The sequence below is a fragment of the Anolis carolinensis genome, chromosome 4, assembly GCF_035594765.1.
Source record: "Anolis carolinensis isolate JA03-04 chromosome 4, rAnoCar3.1.pri, whole genome shotgun sequence".
In the NCBI taxonomy this organism is placed as follows: domain Eukaryota; kingdom Metazoa; phylum Chordata; class Lepidosauria; order Squamata; family Dactyloidae; genus Anolis; species Anolis carolinensis.
This window is the reverse complement of record NC_085844.1, coordinates 9150092-9175500: the sequence shown is the minus strand read 5'-3', so window position 1 is coordinate 9175500 and position 25409 is coordinate 9150092. Positions and strand designations below refer to the sequence as shown.

At 41.0% G+C, this 25409-nt stretch overlaps 1 protein-coding gene across 9 annotated transcripts in view; it reads right to left on the bottom strand.

The window, feature by feature from the left end:
- ptk2 (protein tyrosine kinase 2) overlaps positions 1–25409 on the bottom strand; it is a 261873-nt gene that overhangs the window by 55266 nt on the left and 181198 nt on the right. For 4 of the 9 annotated variants that reach the window (XM_062979966.1, XM_062979967.1, XM_062979962.1 and 1 more), the window contains 8 exons: positions 23716–23799; positions 16017–16034; positions 10747–10803; positions 9243–9263; positions 8215–8312; positions 7628–7712; positions 2650–2750; positions 233–348 (listed from right to left, as the gene is read on the bottom strand). In XM_062979966.1, coding sequence (XP_062836036.1) covers positions 233–348; positions 2650–2750; positions 7628–7712; positions 8215–8312; positions 9243–9263; positions 10747–10803; positions 16017–16034; positions 23716–23799 — 580 coding nt within the window. The remainder of the gene's footprint in view (positions 1–232; positions 349–2649; positions 2751–7627; positions 7713–8214; positions 8313–9242; positions 9264–10746; positions 10804–16016; positions 16035–23715; positions 23800–25409) is intronic. The other 5 variants (XM_008108306.3, XM_062979963.1, XM_062979964.1 and 2 more) reach the window with 5 other exon arrangements.

The window sequence follows — 25409 nt, the reverse complement described above, 5'->3', positions numbered from 1 at the left end:
GAACAAAAATTGTGTTACATGGTATAATGTGTGGGTTTTCCTATATGTTAATTCTTGTATTAAAACACAAGATACATTATATCAGCCTGGGCAATATGAGAGTGAAGTTTTAAATTGAAAACCTATCCTTTAACCATTATATCTAGCACCCAACACAGTTGAAACTAACAACTATATGTACACTTCGAGTATATTTAAAATAAAATTCTATATACTCTATTGATTGACTTACCTATGTACAAATCGTTTGCTCTCCAGGTATGCAAGTGCTGTGCTAAGTTGATAAGCATACAGTATCAAAGATGCCAGATCCAAGCTGTATTTTCTTACTTGCAAAAATGATCTCAGCTTAATGAATAAAGGAAAGAGAAAAAGGTCAGACCAAATACTGACATAGAAAACCAAATACAAATTCAAGTGGGACCCCTATAAAGCTTGCAGTGCACAGATTATTTAGGATTCTGGGTCAGCTATGGCTATTCACTGGAGAATCAACTCAGTTCACACTTCTCCAATTAGGGGACACCTGGCTCGACAACAGTATGTGTGATCTTAGAGTCCTTGTGGACAACAAGTTAAACATGAGCCTACAATGTGATGAGGTGGCAAAAAAAAGTCAATTGGATTTTGGCCTGCATAAATAGGAGTATAGTGTCTAAATCCAGGGAAGTCATGCGACCCCTCTATTCTGCCTTGGTCAGACCACACCTGGAATATTGTGTCTAATTCTGGGCACCGCAATTGAAGGGTAATGTTGACAAGCTGGAAAGTGTCCAGAGGAAGGCGACTAAAATGATCAAGGGTCTGGAGAACAAGCCCTATGAGGAGCTTAAAGAGCTGGGCATGTTTAGCCTACAGAAGAGAAGGCTGAAAGGAGACACGATAGCCATGTATAAATATGTGAGAGGAAGTTATAGGGAGGAGGGAGCAAGTTAGTTTTCTGCTGCCTTGGAGACTAGGACGTGGAACAATGGCTTCAAACTGCAGGAAAGGAGATTCCACCTGAACATTAGGAAGAACATCCTAACTGTGAGAGCTGTTCGGCACTGGAACTCTGTGCCTCGGAGTGTGGTGGGGGATCCTTCTTTGGAGGCTTTTAAGTAGAGGCTGGATGGCCATCAGTCGAGGGTGCTTTGAATGTCATTTTCCTGCTTCTTGGCAGGGGGTTGGACTAGATGGCCCATGAGGTCTCTTCCAAATCTATGATTCTATGATTATAACTATTCCACCTTCCATGAACCTTTGACATTTTGTACCTACTAACTAGGTTTGGTACTAACTGGTTTGTTTTGTCCCTTTTGTCTTCACTCTCCCCCCACACCACCACCACCACCACCACCACCACCAAAGATAATACCATTATTTCAATGGCAGCCATTTGGGCAACATTAATGGTATGATATGCAGCTGGAGTTTGTTATGAGAAGGGATGATAAATAATTTTCAAACCAAGGTGCTTATATGCACACCACTGTTCAGATCAAACACATAATAGCTGCAGTTATTTTCACATGAGCAACAAATACAGGTTAAAGGGTATTTTTTAAAAAAAAATGATTTGAACCCTGTGCCAAACAGTGCCTGCAGAGCTCCTCTTGTCGAAGTAAGTATTTCAATGTGCTGTATTCTAGAAGATAACAGGCAGAACATGTCTTTCCTTTTTCACAGAAAGGAGAGCATAAGCTTATTGTCTGTCTGTTCTAAAAAATGTGTCCTTTGGATCTTATGGCCTCGCTGCCTGGTATTATTCATTCTCCTTGCTGCTGCTTGACCTTTACTCGTTTCCTTAAAGCAGAGAAAGGAACACAGATACTGATGGACCTGACCTCCCATTAGCCCAGCCCAGAATGAATCGTCCATCAAGATGAACCCTGTAACAATTTCCCAACTTCTCTGTTTCTGTGTGGCAAATATATGAACAGACCAGGAGGTCACTAGTAAGAGGAGTCTTTTCCACCTAATTCTGAAACCAAAAACATTTCTCCTGGCTAATGCTGAAGATAAAGCTATGTCTTGTGACACTCAGCTGGCTATCTCCACCATGACAACATAATTTGTCGGCTCAAAAGCATCGGCACATATGGTAACCATTCCATTTGGGGGGGGGGGGGGGAACATGCCACATGAACCAAAGCATTTTTGTGAAATGAACAAAGCAGTTTAATGAGAGTAATCAAAAACAGCATTAAAGGGACAATTGTAGAATTTCAAATATAGCTGTACAATCAGTGACGTGTTAAATTCATTCTAGCTCAACTAACTATTGTAAATTTATAGCCCTGCTAACACAGGTTGACAAGGAACAGTTCTCCTACAAAGGCAACAAGATTTAACCTGCTTCTCATCAGTACTTCTGTCCTATGCAGTGTGTGCAAAAGCCATAATTTATGTTCAGTTTCAATTCTCCCATTGAGGATTATGATTCAAATCACCATCAAGGCAAACCTCTGCAAATCTCTCATCATTAATGACATTATGCCAAATTACTTCAGGGCTGAATCTGAATGCATTGGTTCTGCAGCTGGAGACTATTGATGACTGCCTTGAAGACCAACACACAAACAAAATGCATGGGCGACAAAACAAACAGTCCTCCCTGGCATCTTATGAAGCTTTGATTAACAAAATGTGCTCATTAATTGATCCTACCTCTCCTAGAGTACAGAGCTCCATAATGATCCAGACCGGGTTTTCTGTGATGACACCAATCAGCTTGACAATGTGCGGGTGGTCAAACTGGCGCATGGTTACTAATAGAGGGAAAGAAAGAGACACACTTTGATCTGAAAAGTGAAAATCCCACAAGACAAAATCAGAATAGTCAGAAGCATATAATACAATCCAGTATCCACATTGCTGAGGATGTAGCAGGTTATCTTGCACGATCCAGCTCACATTGCATCTAAGGATTGAAAGGGCTGATCGAAGTGGCAGGGTGTGAATCAGCTCATGATATGGATCTGCTATGTGATGTTCACTTCAAACATTTGCTTCAAAGATCAGACTCCCTTCTTATCAGTTACTTTTGACATCCACACCTAATTATGCACAGAAGACCAGCTAATGCTACAACTGTGTAAACAACCATGTAAGTATTTAGTAAGTGTAATATATATTAACAGGACTAAACTATCCATACAGTATAATACAATTTCAATCTCCCTGTAAGTTGAAAAAACATTGAAAAATAATATTATGGAGGTGGAACCAGAGAGCTGTGCTGCAACCCAGAACTCCTAATCTAGACATAGCAGTTATGAATAATTCAGCTATTTATTCCTCGTATTAAAAGGAGCAAAACGGTTGACTAGTCAGACAGATGCATAATGATGTAGCAGGGATATAACACAAATACTGACTTGCATATGGTATCCATAAGGAAATCTTTCAGAGCTTTACTATGAATCAAACCTTATTTTTTGGATATAATTATCCTATGATCAATTTCAGCAGTACAATAGCATTGTACATAATAAAATATGCATCTATTTACTCATGCTGAGGAAGAACTAGCATTTTGTAACTAAATGCAGAATAACAGACTTTTATCTTACAACATGCACCAAAGGATTCCACTATCATATATAAAAGCAGTGGGTTTATGTTGGCACCTTGTGTTTTTTTAGTTGTTACAAACGATGTGTGCTATTATTCAATTTAAATTGTTTTATCACTACTCGCGGTTTACGAGTAAAGTGCACTCCTACATTTTAAAGAGTTGCAAAATTATACATTGGAAGGTGAGAAGGCTGTATTATTCTTTTCAGGGATTTATTGTTACTGAGTACTGCAATATCTTCATATCCAAAATAAGCAGCATGAAAAACCATCTAACATTACACCTCTAATAACATGGTAAAAGCATTCAAATATGTGGTCAGAATACCAGATACATACAGTTTACAACATGGTGTATGTGCAGCAGACATCCTAAAATATGGATGTCTGTGATCAATAGCTTTTGCTGCTTCTGATATATTCACCAAAGGACTGAAAACCAGCTTTTCAATAAAATGAATTCTGAAAGCAAATTTTATTATTACCCATAGTGACACACCAAGTATTTAAATATCCAGGGCAAAAAGGCAAAATATAATTAGTAGTAAGCACAGTACAACCTCTGAGGATGCCTGCCATAGATATGGGTGAAACGTCAGGAGAGAATGCTTCTGGAACATGGCCATACAGCCCGGAAAACACACAACAACCCTGTAAAGTAACACTTTGTCTATAACATGGTACTATTCAAAATCTCCAGTGATGGTGCATTTCTGGCACCTCTGAACCTGCTCCTCAATTCCACTTTAGAAAAATTATTTCATGTACTCCATGTTCCAATATCTGATAGCATCTTCCACTTTGCATACATCATCGAAGCACTGTCCCTGAAGATTTTCTTTCATCTGACTGAGAAAGTGAAAATCTGAGGGCACCAGATCAAAAGGAGGATGTGGCACCAATGACTACACCAGTAGTTCAAGACCCTGTGATAGTTCCAAAGTAATATAGAATCATGCACTAAACTGGCTTGCATTCAGCTGTTTCTGTGGTCTTTTCTTACAGATGGTTTCTTGAAGTTTCCGGAAAGATGAAATGTAGTTGTCACTGTTTAATGTTGTCTAATGCTTGAAGAAATCAAGTAAAATCATTCCCTTGTCCTCTTCGAAGATATTCATCATAATCCTCTGTGCTGGCTATTAGCCTTTCAATGCCTTTGGTCTAGAGCAGATGGAGTGCTGCAAACCCAAGAACTGAATCATGGACTCTGAGTCATACATCCCATATCACTAGTGTGTACATTGCTGCAGGTGCCTCACATTGTTTATAAAGGAGTTATGACCCAATTCTATTATCTTCGAAGCGGGAATGCTACAAAAAAATATCTGTAAGCAATGCAAAACAGTCTAGGGGTGTGTGAAATGGCAGAAACCCATTGTATTTTCATTTTGAATTTCAGGTGTGCCCTCCCCTTCTGTTTTTGAGAAGATTCTTCTTGAAATGGAAACGGAGCTCTGAATCCCAAATTACGAATCTGAACGCCCCACCCCAATCTACTGGAATCTTCCCAAAAATATAATGGGGGGGCATGTGAAAAAAAACAGATTTCTGCTGTTTCGCACACCTCTACAAAATTCGAATATTCTTCAAATGCCAGACATTTGAAATTTAAGATATGATAAAAAATGACCTAGAAGAGAATAGACTAGGAAAACTACTTTCAACCACATGGAAACACTAATGGGAAGTTAGTGTCTAAATATAAACTCACTTATTTCTTTTGATTAGCATAGTTAAGAGTTTTAATTGCTATAACCTTCATTTAACTGAGTTTTTTGTTCTTGGTTACAAAATTATCTCATGAGAATTAAACAAAATTGATTTTCTCTCCAACATTCCAGAGAAATAAGGCTGAATCTACCATATATTTCCCAACTGTAAGTAAGGGTTGTAATACAGTTTCCTCAATGTGCTTTTCATATAAAGAATTTTCAATTTCACAGTAGGAAGCAGTTCTTGGTTTTCTGTTGTTTTCATATTTTATATTGGGCTGTGGTCATAAGGATATAATAAACATTCTATAAACTGTCAAAACAGAAGACTTCCACGTGGATCCATTTGAGACGCTGTGCTGGGGAAAAGTTCTGTGGATACTGTGAACTGCTGAAAAGGCAAATACAGTGTTCCCTCGCTACTTCGCGGTTCACTTTTTGTGCCCTCGGTTTTTTGCGTTTTTTGAATAAACACTAAAATAATAGTATAAACCATAAAATAATATTATAAATCCCTCTTTCTAGTTCCTTCCTAAGGAGAAGCCTAAGGAAGGAAGGAAGGAAGGAAGGAAGGAAGGAAGGAAGGAAGGAAGGAAGGAAGGAAGGAAGGAAGGAAGGAAGGAAGAGTAAAGGAGGCTGAAACAGCTTTTTTTGGTCTCATACGGCAGCGGCAGCGGCAGGAGCACGCATGTGTGTGCTTGAGAGGTGAGGATGGGACAGAGACGTTACTTGCCAGTGAGATTGTAAACAACAATCTCACTGGCAAATATAGCGTCCCTACTTTGCGGATTTTCACTTTTTGCGGGTGGTCCTAGAACGTAACCCCTGCAATAAGTGAGGGAACACTGTACATGGTTCCTGGAATAAATCAGAACTGGCCTCTAAGCTAAGGTGACTAAACTGAGGCTGCCATGCCCTAGATTATTCCTACATGTGTGTGAAAAATGTGAAAAAAAAAGCTTTGAAATTCTGCTGGTAACAACTGAATAGACTATAATATACAAAGCCAAAGGTTGAAGCTAGACGAGTAAAAAACTTGGGGTTTTAAATGGCAACTAAACTGTAAAATTCAGTTGTGTTAATGTGTGGGGAAAACTGTTATCAAAATGTGACCTACTCTGAGGCATACTGATTTGATATCTCTTCATTCTCATTGTATTATATTATAATTTGTAAAGATAATTTATAAGGATAACAAAAATCCTAAATAGTTTGGTTGACATGGTTCTTTAAGTGGTGTTCCATTACTTTTCAAAAAATTAAGAACTTCTTTAATAAAGGATATAAAGTTCACTCAACTTGTACTGTAGTTGTTGTTAACATTGCATGCTTCTGTGGGGTACGAGGCTAAGCTGATGGCAGGCATGTTGCTGGCAGCATCTTTTTCCCATGTCAAACAGGCTTTTGTTGAGATCCCAAATTAAATGTGCCAAATAGCTACTGGGCCACAGTGGAGGGTAACACTGGCAGGAGGATCTCTCAAAGACAGCACAGTCATACCGTAACTAACCCTTGTTAATACTACACTGAGAGATATAGTACATCTCCCTTTGAAGATCTTTCACCATGAAACCCTACGATGAGACAATCCAAAATGAAACAAGAGATAATGTCAGAAGATGAAATTCCCAGGCTAGGTGGTACTCAATGAGCTCCTGGGATACAGCAGAGGACAACTGCAAGTAGCACTGTGGCTAACGATGTAGTAGGGCTCAAGCCAAAAGGACCTTTAGCTGTTGATGTGATCAGGAGCAAAAGGAAAGCCTGAAGTTGCATAACACATACCACAGGAACTTAGGATGTGAGAAGAAATATGAATTACTTTGTTAAAAATAGGTATTGGTTTGATTGAAGAAAAGGCTTGTGATAATAAACTTTATGCTGACAGTGATGCAACTACTCAGAGCCAACATTAGTAATATATGAATAGTAATTACATGTATTGCTGCAAGAACAAACACAACTAACAAAAATAACATTCACAAGTGCCAGAGTTTTGTATGTGTGACTCCTATATGGAAGAATAAAGACTTTTTTACTTTCTGAACAGATAATTGGACTAAAAGCCTGTAATCGGCATTGAAACCATCACATTCAAATTTATGAGCATTACAATTGTCATTTTCTGTATTCCATTGTATTCTGATGCCATTTCCATAACTATCTCATCATGTCCAGGTTTTAAATATTGTATTCTCATCAGGCACTTGGAAAATTCAGAGTATCACCCTAACAACATTTCTTAGTTTGAAAGATGTCATAATTAGTATTTAATTCTGAAACAGAAATAAGTTAATACAATTACTTCGTTGAAGACTGTTAATATATAAATAAAACAAAGAGTTTTAACAACTTACAGGCTTCTTGTAAGAACTTCTCTCTCACACTGTCTGAGGTGCAGTTTTTACATGTTTTGATTGCAACTGCCATGGCAGGGTTTTCCTATAAAGACAGAAATCCCACATTGTAAAATTAAGCTTATCACATGTTGCTCAACATTGTTGTTGTTGTGTGCTTTCATGTCATTTCCAACTTATGGCAACCTGTCATGGGTTTTCTTTGCAAGATCTGTTCAGAGGCCAAGAGTGCTGTCATGCCAAAAGTGACCAATAGATTTCCATGGTATGGTCTTCAAAATCACAGGGCCCATCTACATGGGCAAATTAATGTGGGGCAGAGATTAAATGGACTCAATAGCATCCACATGACACACAAGGATCTTACATTCCATGGGTGATACAGAAGCATATAAGACAAGGTTTTCCACATTAGGTACTAGAACAGAAATTGGCCCATGATAGTTCCCATTTGTGACTATCTTCCTTCTTTGTTTTACTAGCATTTAAGTCAACCTATTTTATAAAACATGAGGGTTTTCCATTAGATAATAAAATATAGTAAGAAGGAAGAAACATAACATGTGAGAATATTAAAAAATCCTTACCGGAGTCATATAAACTCCTTGATGAACGTCTCCAAACTGCCCTTCACCGATGCAGCGTCCCAGTTCAATCCGTTCTCTCTGAATCTCATAATCCCTAGCTTTTGGAAGACAACTCATTTAAATTTCAATTCACTGACACAAAGCTTTCAATTGCAATAATCTACAAAACACCCAAAATTTCAAAACTAACTCTCACAAAATGATTGGCATTTGGAAAATATATTAGAATTTGCCTCATAAAATTTATATATAATGGATGCTTGTACAGTGGAATCCGCTTAAACAACTGTTTGAATAAAAACTTGAAAAGGATGCTATGGAATCCAGACATATTGAATTAGTTTCAATGTGTTTAGTGAGATTAATGCAATAAATTAATTAAAACATTTTAATTAGATTATGACCCACAAGATCACATGTAGCTATGTGTTAGCCTCTGCGAACAGTATGATTAAGAGTTCTCCACTATACGATATTTTGGGTGTCTGGATGCTTCAATCCTGGGAGTAAGTTTAATTGAACATAATAGAATTTACTTCCAGGTAAACATGCACTGCTAATCAGTGATTCAACCAAGTGTATTTTTAAAGAGGTGTGTAAAAAGATGAGAAAGGGGCTAGGGTATTTAAAAATGAAAACCAGCATCTACATGACAAAACTTACTTATACATAATTGCCTACTTAAATTTGATGCAAAATGGATATAATAAATGTGTGTATATTTATAGGGAAACAAGCTACATTTCTTGTTTCAACACTAGGAATGTTCTACATGACTCAAAATCGGGATCATTCCCACAGTGGAACATTACATTTACATCCAACTACCAGAAATGGCCTTGAAGTCTCCTAACAACCTGTGTATTGGAATAATTCATTTTTCTTTTTTTAAATGCCAAAGATATTGGCTTAGCTACATAAAATTAAGCCAACAAACACTTTATTAATACAAAGTCAAGTTCATTTTTTAAAAAAATCACATCAATCCAAAGTTGCAAGCACAGAGATATTAAATGATCTCCTGTTACCTTCATCTATTCCATAGCTTTCTGCAGTGCAATTAAGAGAAAAATCAGACACTTGCTTAGAAACTGTTTTTTTAAAATTCAGGATACATTTGGAAAAATTCTAATTCTTTTTTTTAAAGAAAACCCACCCCACACAGATTTCATTGTTCAAGTTATTGTGAGCTCCTTGATCTGTATTTTTCAGCCTCTGTCTTCATAATATTATACAAAGACATTATTCATAACTTCTGTCCTTGTTTTTGTTTCAAAGCACAGCATGCTTCGTGACAGAATTGTTATATGCACTCCACACTCTCATTACCATCTCATTAATTATGATCAGAAACATCAATAACAAAATCCAACACATTATTTCTTTCTCAGGGAGCTTTACTTATTGCATTTATATAATTCCCTTCTTACATGCCATCTTGGCTCCTGTGCAAGTAGAAATGCAGAATATAAATATTATATGTACATATTCATAAACACATGCTGCCACAAACAGGTTCAGTTCGGAGAGAGACTTAAACTACTGTTCCCATTGTTCCTCTCCTTTCTCTAACTAGGGAGGGGGGAGAGAGAAATAATGAAATCCTACACCTCTGATTTTAAATAAATTCATGTTTTCCTTACATGTGAACTATACAAATGTGGAAGATTTCACTCAGAAAACATCCTGAATCTTGTAAACAAAGGCTAGGATAAAGATGATGAATAATATCTATATCTGTACAGTGTAATGGTGATGGTAGAGGAAATAAATATGATGGTCCAGATATAAGTTGTTGAACTAATCAGTCACAATAAACCATGTTATTTCAAGTTCAGATACAACAGGAAATTACAAATAAAGTTAAAAGTTTCCTCTCCTACGATGCCAGAGGAGACTGTCAGAGTCTTGAAACTTGCTGTGTTCTTATACCAATAACTGGTACGTTAATATTGAGTCTGCATTGGGCCTACAATTTCCAAGCAAAGCTCCTATCCATATACTGATCATATCTGACTAAGATTGAACAAAATTGTCCCATATTCAGATTTTATTCCATAACTTTGAAGCATATTGATTACCCTAACAGCAACATATACGTGAGGGGTAGGGAACCTCTGCTTCTTGAAGCATGGGGCCAACTCCCATCAATCCAATTGAAATGATCAATGGAAAATTACTATGGTAACTATCAAACCACTTCTGGAACTGTTAAAAATGCCAAAGGCAATGTGACTGGGAGAGTGTTTTGGGGGATGTTTGCTTATAAAGCTGGATGAACACAAACGCTTGGGATCAATTAAACCAACTCTTTGGACTTTAGATATGAGATTCCTTAATGATACAGAAGCAACATTCCATTTTATTGTACTAGCTGCATAGCCTAAAAAACTAGGCAACAACTGAAGTCACTGGGCCGAAACTAGCATAATCATGAAAGTTACTAATTGTAAAACTTGATGACTGACGTTCTAAGCGTTACATATTTCAATAAAGGGCATGAAAATATATGGAGTGAACGCATTCACTTACTAGAAGGCATCGTATAAGTATCTTCTTCATCTATAATCTCTGCGTAGTCATCTGTTTCTGAAAGTAGAAACACAGCATTTGCAATTTGAGAGGGGCGGAATTGATTGGTTGCCCCCCACTCGCTTTCCCCATCAAAAAACAAAAAAATCTGTAACCTTTTCACCTCCATATAAATCTGCTTAAACTATCATGACTAAATCCTCCCCATGTGCGACTTATTCACAGAAACAAAGATGACCTCATTGCACTACACACAGACTCTTTTTTTTCAATGACTGGAGAGACAAACTGAATGCATTCTTTATTACTCTAGAGACAGTCCTCCTATTTACATTTGTTAGTCAAAATATGAGTAAGTCTATCCGCATTATCAAAAGAAACTGGAGTGGAGACTCTAACGAAGAAGCTTCGTAGGGGGAACTAACAGGGAATAATTTTGTAGATCATTTGCACTGGGAGGGTCTGATGATTAGGATCAATAGTGAAAGTGCATAACATTTAGTTATAAACGGTTTGGGACCTGCCTATATTCGTGACCGTGTCGTCCCCTATGAACCTATGTGATCTCTGAGATCTTCCGGGGAGGCCCTTCTCTCGCTTCCGCCCTCCTCACAACTACGTCTGTTGGGGACAAGAGAGAGGGCCTTCTCGGCTGTGGCTCCCCAGCTCTGGAACTCCCTCCCCAGGGAGATTAGATTAGCTCCCTCACTACCTTCCTTCAGGAAACAACTAAAGACTTGGATATTTCAGTTGGCCTTTGGTGAGACAAGCATTAGATAGCTAACCCCAAACGGTATTATCTGGTATTTATTAGGTCCCTATTTTATTATCTATGCATTTTATCTCATCATTGTATTCTTGCATAGATGTTTCAATTCTTCCACCTATGTATACGACAGAATTGTATTTGATGGTTGACTGATACTATCAACTATTATAATACCTTTGTTTTATATTGTATTTTGTTTTTATTTTGTTATATTGTGAATTGTATGTATGTTGTTTTTATCTGATTATGCTGTCCGGGCTCCGCCCCATGTAAGCCGCCCCAAGTCCCCTTGGGGAGATGGTGGCCGGGTATAAATGATTTATTATTATTTTATTATAGTATAAAACAGTATAGTGTGCTTTTTCTTTCATATTTACAGGTTGCTTAAAGGACTGCAAATCCTCTCTTGAGAAATTCTACTTTTAATTCAATTGTTATAGCTTTTTGTTCTTGGTTACTGAAAATAATAATAATAACAACAACAACAATCACAATAACAATAACAGTAACAATTTTATTTCTTACTCGCCTTTCCCCATGACTCGAGGCAGGTCACATTACAGTTAAAAACACACAAATGCTATAACAATTCTACAAACACACATTAAAATTCAGTGCCATAAAAGATATTTGAAAGTAGTTCATCATGAGTTAATTGCCATTAATGATAAGGTTGGGAATTAGTTTATAAAAATCTGCTCCAGGCTAACATGCCATTGATATCAATGTATCCCTTGGGTTGCTAGAATGAAACAGGACTCTTGCATGAGCATATGAAAGAATCTCTCTTTGTCTCCCTCCCCCTCTCTCTCTGAATGAGAGTCTAAAACAAGCAGCACTCCTGACAAGTTTGGTTTAGATTACAGAAGGATGCAGTTAACCACTCAACACTAACACACACATATACAGACATACACACTCTAAAGCAATTAAAAAACAGAAATGTATAAATATATTAGCAAAACACTGACTTTTGCCTTCTTTAGATGTTCAAAACAAAAGTGAGGGTAACAGTAATTCATGAATGATAATGGCCTTCAGACTTTCACTTTGATACAACTCACTTTTATTTTGACAAACAAGGAAGAAGCCAGAATGCTCTGCTTATACATCTTCCCCTCTTTCTAGGATGTTAGGATGGCTATATAATGAGCCCTTGGTATCCATGAAACTAAGTTTGGTTTCAGGACCCTGGTGGAAGCTCAAGTCTCATTATATACAATAGTATAAATAAAACAGTTTATCTTATAAAATAGCAAAATTCAGGCTGTGCTATCCGGATTTTTCAAAAGTATTTTCAAGCCATGGATAGTTGAATCTGTGGATACAGTACCTATGGATATAGATAATCAAAATCTAATTCTAGCAATCTTGTTAATTGGCAGGCCCCAAAATAGTCTTGTAGATTATTGCCCCCCCCCCCATTCTCCTTTTCCTTCTGTGGAATAAAATACTGAATTGGTAATTCTATTTTTATTTGCTCCTGCCATCCAAGTTTTTAACGAATTGCCCCATTGCTTGATTATTTTGCTCGGGATACTATGGAAGGACTTGAAACAGGAATAAAAAGTTGGGGACATCCCTTTTCGTCATGATAATTTTTTGAGGAGTGAATTTCCCTTCTGAGAGGGAGATTTCTCTCACTTTCTGTTACCTCACCCATTCTTAACTATGAGTCGTTAGTAAGACGGATGTTTGTAACTTGGGGACTACCTTGTATTTCCAATTTTATTTACTTTGCTCTGTCTCATGTTCTTTTCATCCTTTTTTTGTGTCACGCTGACATTTCATCCTAAATAACCCCCACATGTTACAGATTGAAAAGAAAAAGCTAAATTTTCCCACTCAAGTTCTGTTTCCTCACAGATTTTTCTGTTTCTCAGAGATACTGGAATTTCAGCCAAATTTTACAACTCAAAGATTTTAAAAAACAAACTTTCATCAGAGAAGCTGTTGGTAAGTTCTATCACTTCTCCCACTTCTCTCAGCCACTTTGAACCTGCCCTCTCAAACTTTTTAAAAACATGACTGCTAAAGCTTTTTTTGTTCTATTTGTAAATATTTTCCATTCTTTCAGTGCCACATAATAGATTAAATTTTATAACAGGATACAAAAAAGCCAAAGTTCAAACCCCCTTTCAACTATAAGGCTTAGTCTCTCTACTTCTGTCTCTCTCAACCTTTCATCCCTTACAGGATTTTGTGTATGTCAACCCCATGTAACCCCTAAGCTCATTGGAGAAAATAAAGCATACTAACGTAACAGATAGAAATCAAAGTCATCATTTCTATTTTTGCTTCTCTTCCAGCCATAGTTTATGTGTCATTTAGTGCTGCTTCAGCTAAATAAATTGTAAATACAATAGTTGTTTCATTGGCACTTGCTCATTAGTGAATATGTTTACTATGAGTTGATAGGATGCAATCTTCAAATAGGATTACGATTCTATAAAACTTAATCAAATGTGGCATTTCCCAGCCCTTTCAGAAAGCTACACAAAACACTTTCCCTAGATAGACACAGTAAACAGATCCAATGCCTCTTGTATAATCTTTGAATTATTTTTTGTTCTCCTCTTACATTATTGCATTAATAACCAATAATGCAAGGTTATCTGAGTTTATCCCAAACTTATCTTCATCAGTCACCTTTATGGGTTTATTTTCACTGGAGAAAAAAAAATGTGGAAGTGGTAAAGGTACACCTGTAACTATCTCTGCTTATAACTGGTTCTTCAAGTGGCCATTTGAACATATGGGTTCTGCATCTGCGTTGTTTAAGAAAATTCCAAAGTTCAGGTTTTGGTAGGAATGGATGGCACAAGGCACCTTACCACTCTGTTGAATAACTCAGCAGAACTCAATCAAATGGTTCAGATGCATTGTAGAAGAGAAAGATGGGCTGTGTGTATGTAGTGATGACTGCTACGAAATGTTATATACTAAGTCAGTTTCTAATGGATGTCAGGGTCATTTAGATGTAAAGCTGTGGAATATTTAGAAGCTAGAACATAAGGAAAATGCAACCCATCAACTAATGCCAGGGCTGGAGGCAGAAAGATAGAAACATGCTAACTAGAAAGCTTTAAAAAGACTTGTAAACAGATAGAAGTGTGTGCTTGCTTTGCAAATGGTTGCCAAGCACCCCTTTCTGAGGGGACTGAATAAGAGATTTGTGTTTAATTGTCCAACCTTGAATGTTAATTGGCTACAGAGCTCCAGGCACAATCCACTGTATTTTTTGTGAAACTTCAGTACTAATGAACACCGGAAGAACTAGTTACAAGTAAGCAGCCTGTCCAGTTGCTTTTAGCTTTTACTGTCAATGAAGGTATGCTCCTAAAAACAGACATCATGCAGAGAGAAAGCAAGCCCAAAATGCAGCATCACCTTTATGAAGCAATACTGCTGATTCTGCGATTACATCTAGACATTTGAGGGGTTATAAAGGAGTCCTTTTGCAACTGCAGACACCACTGCTCTTGGTTGTTCACCTGCCATATTGTATTACCTTTAAAGGTCGCTGGAGTGCTGGTGGTAGACAATTGATCAATTTATTACTTCCTGACTTTCTTACTTTTCTCTATTACTTATGAGTACAGGGAAATTCATATTAACTCTAGAAAGAATAAATGTCTACTGAAAGGAAACATTTATCTTTCTATGGCACCCATATGTTTGGGACAAGCATTTCTATTCCTTTTTGTGAAGCCTTAATTTGTTAGCTTCACTCGTTCAATTGCGGCGACAATGGCTGAGAGAATAAGGCAGAAGAACCCAGGAGTGGGGACTATAAGGCAGCAGCCTCAGAATCACAGTTGCTCACTAACTAATGCTCTCTCCATCGTCTCCCTGAACCACCCACAAGGGCTGGGAGACCTTTTGCACGTGTTTAATTATTTCCAGCTGCAGAAAGACCAACAATGGCTTTTGAAAAACCCAACAGATTCTTGGCATCACTCCAGTAGCCACTCAAGCAAAATCCAGCCTAAACGATGCTGTTGCCTATACATTTCAGCTTAGCATACATTTCCGTTTAGGGGTTTTAAAAATGATTTCAGTTTTTCAAAAGCTGAGCTAAACTAGCAGCAATGTACCCATCTTTGTCATGACTAGGCCTCCACTAATCCTTTCTTCCTAATCTTGTTCCATACACCTTCCTGCAAGGCAAGAATGTCAGGGCAAATGTAAAAAAAGGGTTTTGATAAGAAGGCATTATGTAATTTGTTGTAGACATTACAGAAGAGCTTAGGTGCTTAGCTGACGTTTTCCACAGCGGCCACAAATTTAATATAACATCTTATTTGTAGGTTGCGGTTTCCTCCCTTTAGTGTCATATTGAACAATAGCACGAAGCTTGTAACGGAAGCCAGCTTTGGGCCCACATTGCTTCACTGAACACAATTTTAGCAGCAGATGAGTATAATGGCTGTAAACTGCATGTTAGTGATACAAAGACTATGTATATATATATATATGTATGTATATAACCACATATTACCGTCCCCACTAATTTCATCTGTTGATCCAGGTGGCATGCAAAGAGAAAGAAAACAGTAGGGAAAGGGAGGAGGGAGGGAGGAATAGAGAAAAGGGGGAAAGAAATGGGAAAATACAGTATTAAAACCACAAGCAAGCCAAACAGAAGAACAAAATCATCTGCAGTCAACTTACACACCTAAATTAAGAGTGGCCAGTGGAATCCAGTGTTCTAATTTCTGACATGTGAAAAATGCAAACAAACAACATGACAATGCTAATTTCAACAAAGTCTGAAAAACAGGGGAATTATGCCAAAGTCCATTATAACTGATATCACCAGTGGCTTTCAGTGCAGCGCATTCACATCCATCTGCCCCAGATGTTGAGTTAAGCCAACGTGCAATCAGCCCCAAATGCTTATGAGAATCTAAACATTCTTTACCTTCTATGTAATATTAGTATGAATTTAAGTCCACAAAATATAAAATGTGCCACCATATGAAAATGGAATTTGAAGAACCTCAATACAGCCTATATTTGGGATGTTGGTGCAATCATTCAATGTTTTACAAACATCATTTGAAAACCTACCTCGACTGCAAACATCTGTTTGTTAGAGGCATAAGGAAAATCTGCCCCTCAGCACTGTACCTTCAAACAAGGGTTGACTTGTCAGGGCTTTGGTAGTCATTACATTTTCCTCTTTAGAGGCTGAAATAATTTCAAGGGTCCCTCAATGCTATGGTTCCTTGAATTAATTTCATTTATGAGAGGAACTGGAGTACTCTTCCTCTCATGCCACTGAATGGTTGATAGCCTTCTGTGATGACTCATGGGCCTTGTAGTCCTGCTCATGACATTGTAATGCCTGATGAAGAAGAAAACTTGGGTTTTTTACCTTCCCAGTCAGAACTGGAATCTTCTCAGCCAGATCTTTCCCAGGCAGATCTGGGAACCTTGCACCTGCAAGAAAGTTGTGTCCCAGAAGTATGTCAAACAAACCCTGAGCCTACATCTCCCGTGTTCTCTCGCCATGAGTTTTGTAAACAACAGAGGGGTTTGGAAGCAGCTTCGCGCAGGAGTGCGAGGATAGCAGCTAAGAATGTACCCAATTAAGTCTGCTTTTCGTGAGAATCTTTAAGGAGTCAGACATCTGGTCTCAGAGTTTAGCTTTCGTTTCTGGTTCCCAGAGAACTGCTTCGGCGGGAAAGTTAGACTCTATATAGGTGTTTTACCCGCGTAGTAACTTCGCGGAGTCAATTCGTCAGCCTCCGGAGCGAGTTGTGTCTGGACAGCGCGCTCCGATTCAAGCCTCGTTCCTGCTCAAGCCTTGCCTTGTTTCCAGCCTCCGCTCCTGTTTCCCAGCCTTTGTTTACCTACGGATCTTGCCTTGTTTCCCAGGACTAACCCTTGCCTTGTTTCACGGATTTTACCAAGTTATTCCACGGACCTTGTTCTTGTTCCTCGTTACCTTGTTCCACGTTTCAAGCCTTGTATCAAGTATCAAGTTATTTCCTAGCCTTGCTCGAGTTCATGGACTAAAGGACCTTGCCATCTCCCCTCACTTTGCCTGGCAAAGTGAGTGTTTCGGTTATTGGATTACAACTTTGGACCTTAATATTTCATATTGGACATTGTTTCTTTGGACTAATTTTGACCTTTCCTGAAAGGTCTGCTTCTGGACTAACTTTTACATTTGTTTTTACTAACTTTATATATTTCCTTAATAAAGATATTAGATAGAATCTGGCCTCTGCGTATGGTTATTGGTGCTCTGTAGCCTGGGTCGTGACAGTTTGACTCCGCCACCCTAAGCACCAATTAACCTCGGCCAGAATGTCTACCGGAACCGTACCTGGGCCGAGCGGCCAGCCGATTACCTACACCATCGACAAGGATGAGGTGGACCGAATCCGTGACAAGCTCAACGCACAGGATGGGGAAATAAAGGGTTTGAAGGAACGCGGAATCCGTCTTCCGGCCATGGCGTTGCCAACCAAGTTTACTGGAGAAGCTTCTAAGGTTCATGTTTTCCGTCGCCAATGCCAAGCTTATCTAGAGGCCCGTGATGCCGAGTTTCCCCAGGAAGACATCAAGGTGGCGTGGATTTACAGTCTCCTAGACGGGCCAGCGGCTAACTGGGCGACGGCTCTGTTCGACCAAGCCTCCCCACATCTAAGGTCAGCGCAACATTTCTTGGACCACCTTAAGGCGACCTGGGGAATCGAGGACAATTTGGAGGCCGCCGGGCACAAACTCCGCCGCCTCTTCCAAGGAGACAGACCCATGTCTCAGTACATAGCCGAGTTCCGAGTGCTGGCCCACAACACCGGCTGGAACGATGTTGCCCTCAGAGGACAATTTCGGGAGGGTCTCAACATTGAAATGCTGGAGGAAATCTCCAAGGTGGATCCTCCCCAAACGCTGGAAGCACTCATCGATCAATGTTTACGGGCTGAAGTCATGATTGCCAACAGAAAACAGTGGGTCCGAGGCCAGAGCGGTAGAGCTGGGGCAAAACCCTCCGCTCCCGCCAGCGTTCAGCCGCGTCCAGTGTGGAGACCCCCACCACCATCCCCATACCCCAGAGGGAGCGAGGAGGTGCCGATGCAGTTGGGCAATGTGCGTCCCAGATTAGATGCCGCCGAGAAGGCCCGCCGCCAACGCCTAAATCTCTGCTGGTATTGCGGGAATGGGGGCCACTTCGCCAGAGAGTGCCCAGCCAAAGGGAAGCCCGCCGCCCGTCTTGCGGCGGCGTCCTCCACGGAGACGAAGGCGTCTGAGGCGGCTGGCACACAGCCGGCGGGGGAAGCCAACGACCGGGCGTAGAGAGGCTCGCCAACCCGGTCAAGAAACCCATTCAAGAGCCGCCAACCGGGGTCCTGTTCCTTCTAGTGGTCACCTTATGGTCAGCAAAAAAGGGACCCGTCATGATCCACGCCATGATAGACTCAGGAGCTACCAACAATTTCATTGATAGAGAGTATGCCGACTCTCTGGGATTACAATATCATGACTTCAAGAATGCCCGTGTGGTGCAAGCCATTGATGGTCGCCCTCTCAAGACGGGCCCCGTAAGCCAGTGGTCGGAACCCACCAGGATGTGGATAAGGGAACATATGGAAGAGATTTCCTTCTTTGTTACTGAGGTTCCCCATTTCCCTGTGATTTTGGGGATTCCATGGCTGACACTTCACGACCCAAGCATCTCCTGGTCCAACAGAGAACTGCAGTTTGCTTCAAAGTACTGCCAAAATCATTGCCTCGTAGCCAAGGTCTGCCATGCCACAGACACCGAGCCCATTATCACCTTGCCAAAGAAGTACTCCGAGTATTGGGATGTATTCAATGAAAAAGAAGCCGAAAGGTTACCCCCACATAGACCTTATGACTGTGCCATTGACTTGGTGGAGGGGGCCCCGATCCCGCGAGGGCATCTCTACTCCCTGACTGAACCAGAGCAAGAAGCTCTCAGGGAATTCATAGAGACAAACCTTCGCAAGGGATTCATCAGACCCTCTCAATCCCCAGCCGCCTCCCCAGTGATGTTTGTGAAAAAGAAGTCAGGGGAATTACGCTTGGTGGTGGACTACAGAGCATTGAATAATATCACCAAGCGGAACAGCTATCCCCTGCCCTTAATCTCGGATCTACTAGACCGACTTCGAGGAGCCAAGGTTTACACCAAGCTGGATCTTCGGGGAGCTTACAACTTAGTTTGCATCAGAGAAGGGGACGAGTGGAAGACCGCCTTCCAGACTAAATTCGGATTATTCGAGTCCCGAGTTATGAATTATGGATTATGCGGAGCTCCCGCAACGTTCCAGCATTTTGTCAATGACATTTTCCAGGACTATCTAGATAGGTTCTTGATAATCTACCTGGACGATTTTTTGGTGTTTTCTAGATCACAATCAGAACATGAGAACCACGTCAAAATGGTGCTACAACGATTGCGGGATCATGGACTTTATGCCAAGCTGGAAAAATGCGCTTTTGATCTACAAGAGGTAGATTTCCTTGGATACCGTATCTCGCCTCTAGGGCTCTCCATGGATCCAGCCAAGGTTTCAGCAGTATTGGAATGGCGGGCGCCAACTAACAAGAAGGAGGTGCAGCGATTCTTGGGGTTCGCGAACTACTACCGCAAGTTCATTCCAGATTTTGCCCGCTGGTCTGACCCAATCACTAGCTGCATCCGTGGAAAACGGCCCTTCCGCTGGACTGATCAAGCAGAGAAAGGGTTCCAGCAACTAAAGAAATTATTCACATCCCAGCCAATCCTTCAGCATCCAGATCCTGAAACCCTTTTTGTGGTGCAAGCGGACGCCTCTGATGTGGCAATTGGGGCTGTGCTCCTACAACCGGTGGGAGATCACCTTCATCCTTGTGCTTATTATTCTCGTCAACTAACCGCACCAGAGAGGAACTATACCATTTGGGAAAAAGAACTATTAGCCATAAAGGCAGCTTTTGAAACTTGGAGACATTGGCTAGAAGGGGCCAAATTCCCCATTGAAGTCCACACTGATCATCGGAATCTAGAACATCTAAGAACTGCCCGCAAGCTAAATCAAAGGCAGCAACGTTGGGCTTTATTCTTTGAACGTTTCAACTTCCAGATTCATTATGTGACCCCAGCCCAAACCAAGCAAGCAGACGCCCTGTCACGTAAACCGGAATACGCTGCGGGACGCAAGGAGACCTTTGAATCCCAACTACTACAACCCGAGAACTTTGCCACGCTCACAGTGGGGAACACCAAATCCACTCCCATTGATTCAACTTCCCCTAATCCAGGGCCCATCTGTGCTCAAGAAATCAGGGCTAGTCAGCAAGCAGATGCCTGGGCGCAGGACCAACTTCGTCAAGGTCTGCACTTTCCCTTTTCGCTTAAAGATGGACTACTTTGCTATAGAAATCATGTTTATATCCCACCCGGACCGGGCAGGGAAAAAGTACTTCGTCTGTGTCATGACTGCAAACCAGCAGGGCATTTCGGACTATTTAAAACCATGCATTTGATCCTAAGAGATTTCTGGTGGCCCAAGATCCGCAAGGATGTAGAAAAATATGTTAACACCTGCCCAGTATGCCAGCGCTCCAAGATAAGAAGGGAGAAGCCCTCAGGGCTTCTACACCCCCTTCCTAACCCATCTCGCCCATGGGAAATAATTTCTGCGGATTTTATCACTGACTTACCACCTTCCTGTGGATTCACCACGATCCTAGTGGTGGTGGACCTTTTCACCAAGTTAGCCCATTTCATTCCCTGTGAAGGTCTTCCCACGGCCCAAGAGACTGCAGATTTATTCCTCCAACATGTTTTCAGACTACATGGATTGCCCAAGAGTTTGGTCACAGACCGTGGATCCCAATTCACCTCTCGTTTCTGGAAGGCACTACAAAAACTATTGGGCATAGACTCTCGTTTATCTTCAGCTCATCATCCCCAAACGGATGGGCAAACGGAGCGCACCAATGCCACTTTGGAACAGTACCTTCGCTGTTATGTAAACTACCAACAGGACAATTGGGCTTCTCTGTTACCACTGTCGGAATTTGCCTACAACAATGGAGTCCAGGCTTCTACAAAAGAAACGCCGTTCTTTGCAAACTACGGCTTCCATCCACGTTTCTTTTCCCCTGTCATTGAAACTTCAGAAGTTCCCGCAGCAGAAGATTGGCTGCAGGAACTCACAGCGGTGCAACAACTTTTGCTTCAGCAACTGGAACAAGCCAAGGAGGACTATAAACGTCACGCGGACAAACATCGCCAGCCGGGCCCCGAAATCAAGGTAGGAGATCGGGTTTTTCTGTCCACTCGCTTTTTGCCCTCCCACCGCCCTTGCCGGAAGTTAGATGCCCGTTTCATTGGCCCCTATCCAGTGGTGGCGCAATTAAACCCCGTGACTTTCAAACTCCAACTTCCACGTTCAATGCGCATTCACCCAGTGTTTCACCGCTCCCTGCTCCTTCCGGCGGATGGTGTGCGGCCAGATGTAGACCGGCCGGCCCCCGTCCCTATTTTGGTGGATGGGGAGGACGAGTTCGAGGTTCAGGACATTTTAGATTCTCGCTTTCACCGCCGCCGCCTGCAATATCTCATTGACTGGGTGGGTTTTGGCCCTGAGGAACGCTCTTGGGAAGACGCCTCCACAGTCCATGCTCCTGATCTAACCCGTCGCTTCCATCAGACCTATCCCGCCAAGCCACGACCTCGCGCCTCGGGGAGAGAGTCCCAGTTTGGGAGGGGCCTTGAGGAGGGGGATAGTGTGATGACTCATGGGCCTTGTAGTCCTGCTCATGACATTGTAATGCCTGATGAAGAAGAAAACTTGGGTTTTTTACCTTCCCAGTCAGAACTGGAATCTTCTCAGCCAGATCTTTCCCAGGCAGATCTGGGAACCTTGCACCTGCAAGAAAGTTGTGTCCCAGAAGTATGTCAAACAAACCCTGAGCCTACATCTCCCGTGTTCTCTCGCCATGAGTTTTGTAAACAACAGAGGGGTTTGGAAGCAGCTTCGCGCAGGAGTGCGAGGATAGCAGCTAAGAATGTACCCAATTAAGTCTGCTTTTCGTGAGAATCTTTAAGGAGTCAGACATCTGGTCTCAGAGTTTAGCTTTCGTTTCTGGTTCCCAGAGAACTGCTTCGGCGGGAAAGTTAGACTCTATATAGGTGTTTTACCCGCGTAGTAACTTCGCGGAGTCAATTCGTCAGCCTCCGGAGCGAGTTGTGTCTGGACAGCGCGCTCCGATTCAAGCCTCGTTCCTGCTCAAGCCTTGCCTTGTTTCCAGCCTCCGCTCCTGTTTCCCAGCCTTTGTTTACCTACGGATCTTGCCTTGTTTCCCAGGACTAACCCTTGCCTTGTTTCACGGATTTTACCAAGTTATTCCACGGACCTTGTTCTTGTTCCTCGTTACCTTGTTCCACGTTTCAAGCCTTGTATCAAGTATCAAGTTATTTCCTAGCCTTGCTCGAGTTCATGGACTAAAGGACCTTGCCATCTCCCCTCACTTTGCCTGGCAAAGTGAGTGTTTCGGTTATTGGATTACAACTTTGGACCTTAATATTTCATATTGGACATTGTTTCTTTGGACTAATTTTGACCTTTCCTGAAAGGTCTGCTTCTGGACTAACTTTTACATTTGTTTTTACTAACTTTATATATTTCCTTAATAAAGATATTAGATAGAATCTGGCCTCTGCGTATGGTTATTGGTGCTCTGTAGCCTGGGTCGTGACACCTTCTCACAGACAATGCCATCCAGAAGTAATGCCTATGCAAGCCCCAAGATCTGTATGCAGCAGTCAGCAGAGCTTAGCTACAAATCACTTACTAAGGTAAATTACCTCCATACATTTCTACCACAGCTATTCTAGGACATTCAACTGCATGCCAAATCAGGGGTCCAAGAATGTATGAGCCCAAGCAATATATTCAGTGAAGGATTCATAGTTTTTCTACTGACATTACTCAGTTGTTTTGCCTCCACTACAAAGGCTCCAACATCCATAAGAGTTGGACATATTGCCTGGGACTTACTGAAAAAGTAGTCCCAGGGAAGAGAGGGCTTATCTCCAAAATTTCACTGGGATAATTCTTGGATCTCTGATTCCCATTTAACTTCAGCCTCAGGTGAACAAAACCTTAAAGGGTTAGTATTGTTCAGCCTTTAGGTTAATCACGCAACCTGAACAAGGAGCAGAGCAGTACCCTTATGTGGTGATTCATGTGAACAGAAGACGAAAGGGAGAAAGCGCCTGGCTTTCTTTACTTTATGTTGACAGTGATAGACTCCTTTACCAAGAAGCAGAAAATAAGATTTTAAAGAGAAAGAGAAAGAGAAAGAGAGAGAGAGAGAGAGAGAGAGAGAATTATTTGGAAGGAAAGATAAACTTATCAGGACACCGAAACTAAATGAACACAAGGAAGCACAATATTGTTATAGCTTTTCACTGTGAACAAAAATAGGAGCCTTCTGTGGCCTAGGGGATAAAAGCCTTGTGACTTGAAGGTTGGGTTGCTGACCTGAAGGCTGCCAGGTTCGAATCCCACCCGGGGAGAGTGCGGATGAGCTCCCTCTATCAGCTCCAGCTCCATGCGGGGACATGAGAGAAGCCTCCCACAAGGATGGTAAAACATCAAAACATCTGGGCGTTCCCTGGGCAACGTCCTTGCAGACGGCCAATTCTCTCACTCCAGAAGCAACTCCGGTTGCTCCTGACACACACACACACACACAAAACCTGTGAAAAAATATTGAAATAAATGAACTCAGCACTTCCTTCTTCTCTGTACGTACTATTAGAGAAACACATGTCTTACTTTGCTTCTTGGAAATAAAAACATCAAAGACAAAGGTAAGAGGAACAATTATGAGTTCAACTTCTTCCAGATCTTACAATGTGAAAGGCATTTTTAATGTAACAATGTGATACATGATCTATGAACTAAAAGAGTTTGAATAATCATTCTTGTCAAATCAGGAGTTCCATGAAGTTTTGTGCATGAAATGTAAATGGAAAAACAAATGAAAACAGAACTGAAAAAATTCCAGTTAAAAAAAACACAAGTGCCTTAGATAAGATGTAGTTTTATAAGCAAAGCAGTTTGCAATACAGTCCCAGGAACCATATGGGGAGGGAATTATTGTATTTTCCCCTTTGCCTCATTTCAGATTTTCCCTCCTTGCTTCACTTGAAGTGGCTGCTACTCCTGAAAGGATGGGCTTTCTCTCTTCCTTCCACTTTATTGCAGGGCATTGGCAAATTCTGGCCCTCCAGGTGTTTTGGACTTCAACTCCCACAATTCCTAACAGCCAGTATGCCTGCTCTATTGGCACTTCTCTTCCTCCCTCCTCTGGCTTTTTCCTTTGCAGGGATGTGGGGCAAATGCAGGGGTAAGTAGTCTTGTCAGGCACAAGAGAAAAAGGGATTAGGGTGTGGAGAAATAAGACAAACGAAGGGATACTGGCATTCTTGGATAAGGCATGTACACATCATGGGGAAAGACGAAGGTAAATCCTGAGCCCTCAAGTCTGCTGCTTGTGGTACATGATGGCTCATGTTCATACATGCTGCATGGAAAGTGAGCTGTAAGGGGCAGAAGGCACTAAGCCAACAGACATGTTGCCTAGCACGGTCTACTTACAGATTCTACCATTTTAAATTGAAAAACCAAGCCTTGATTATGCCATTAATTGAGGACACCATGTTACTATACCACTATATATGGGATTTGAGCATCCATGGATATTGATATCCACAAGGGGTCCTAGAAACATGACCTAATGGATATCAAGGGCACAGTTTACATTAGATTTCTGGGTGTATTCTTTTAAAAAGATATATCTAAAAAAATAAAAGCCTAGCTCATTGCTCTAAAAGTCCTTATTGTGAAATATAGAA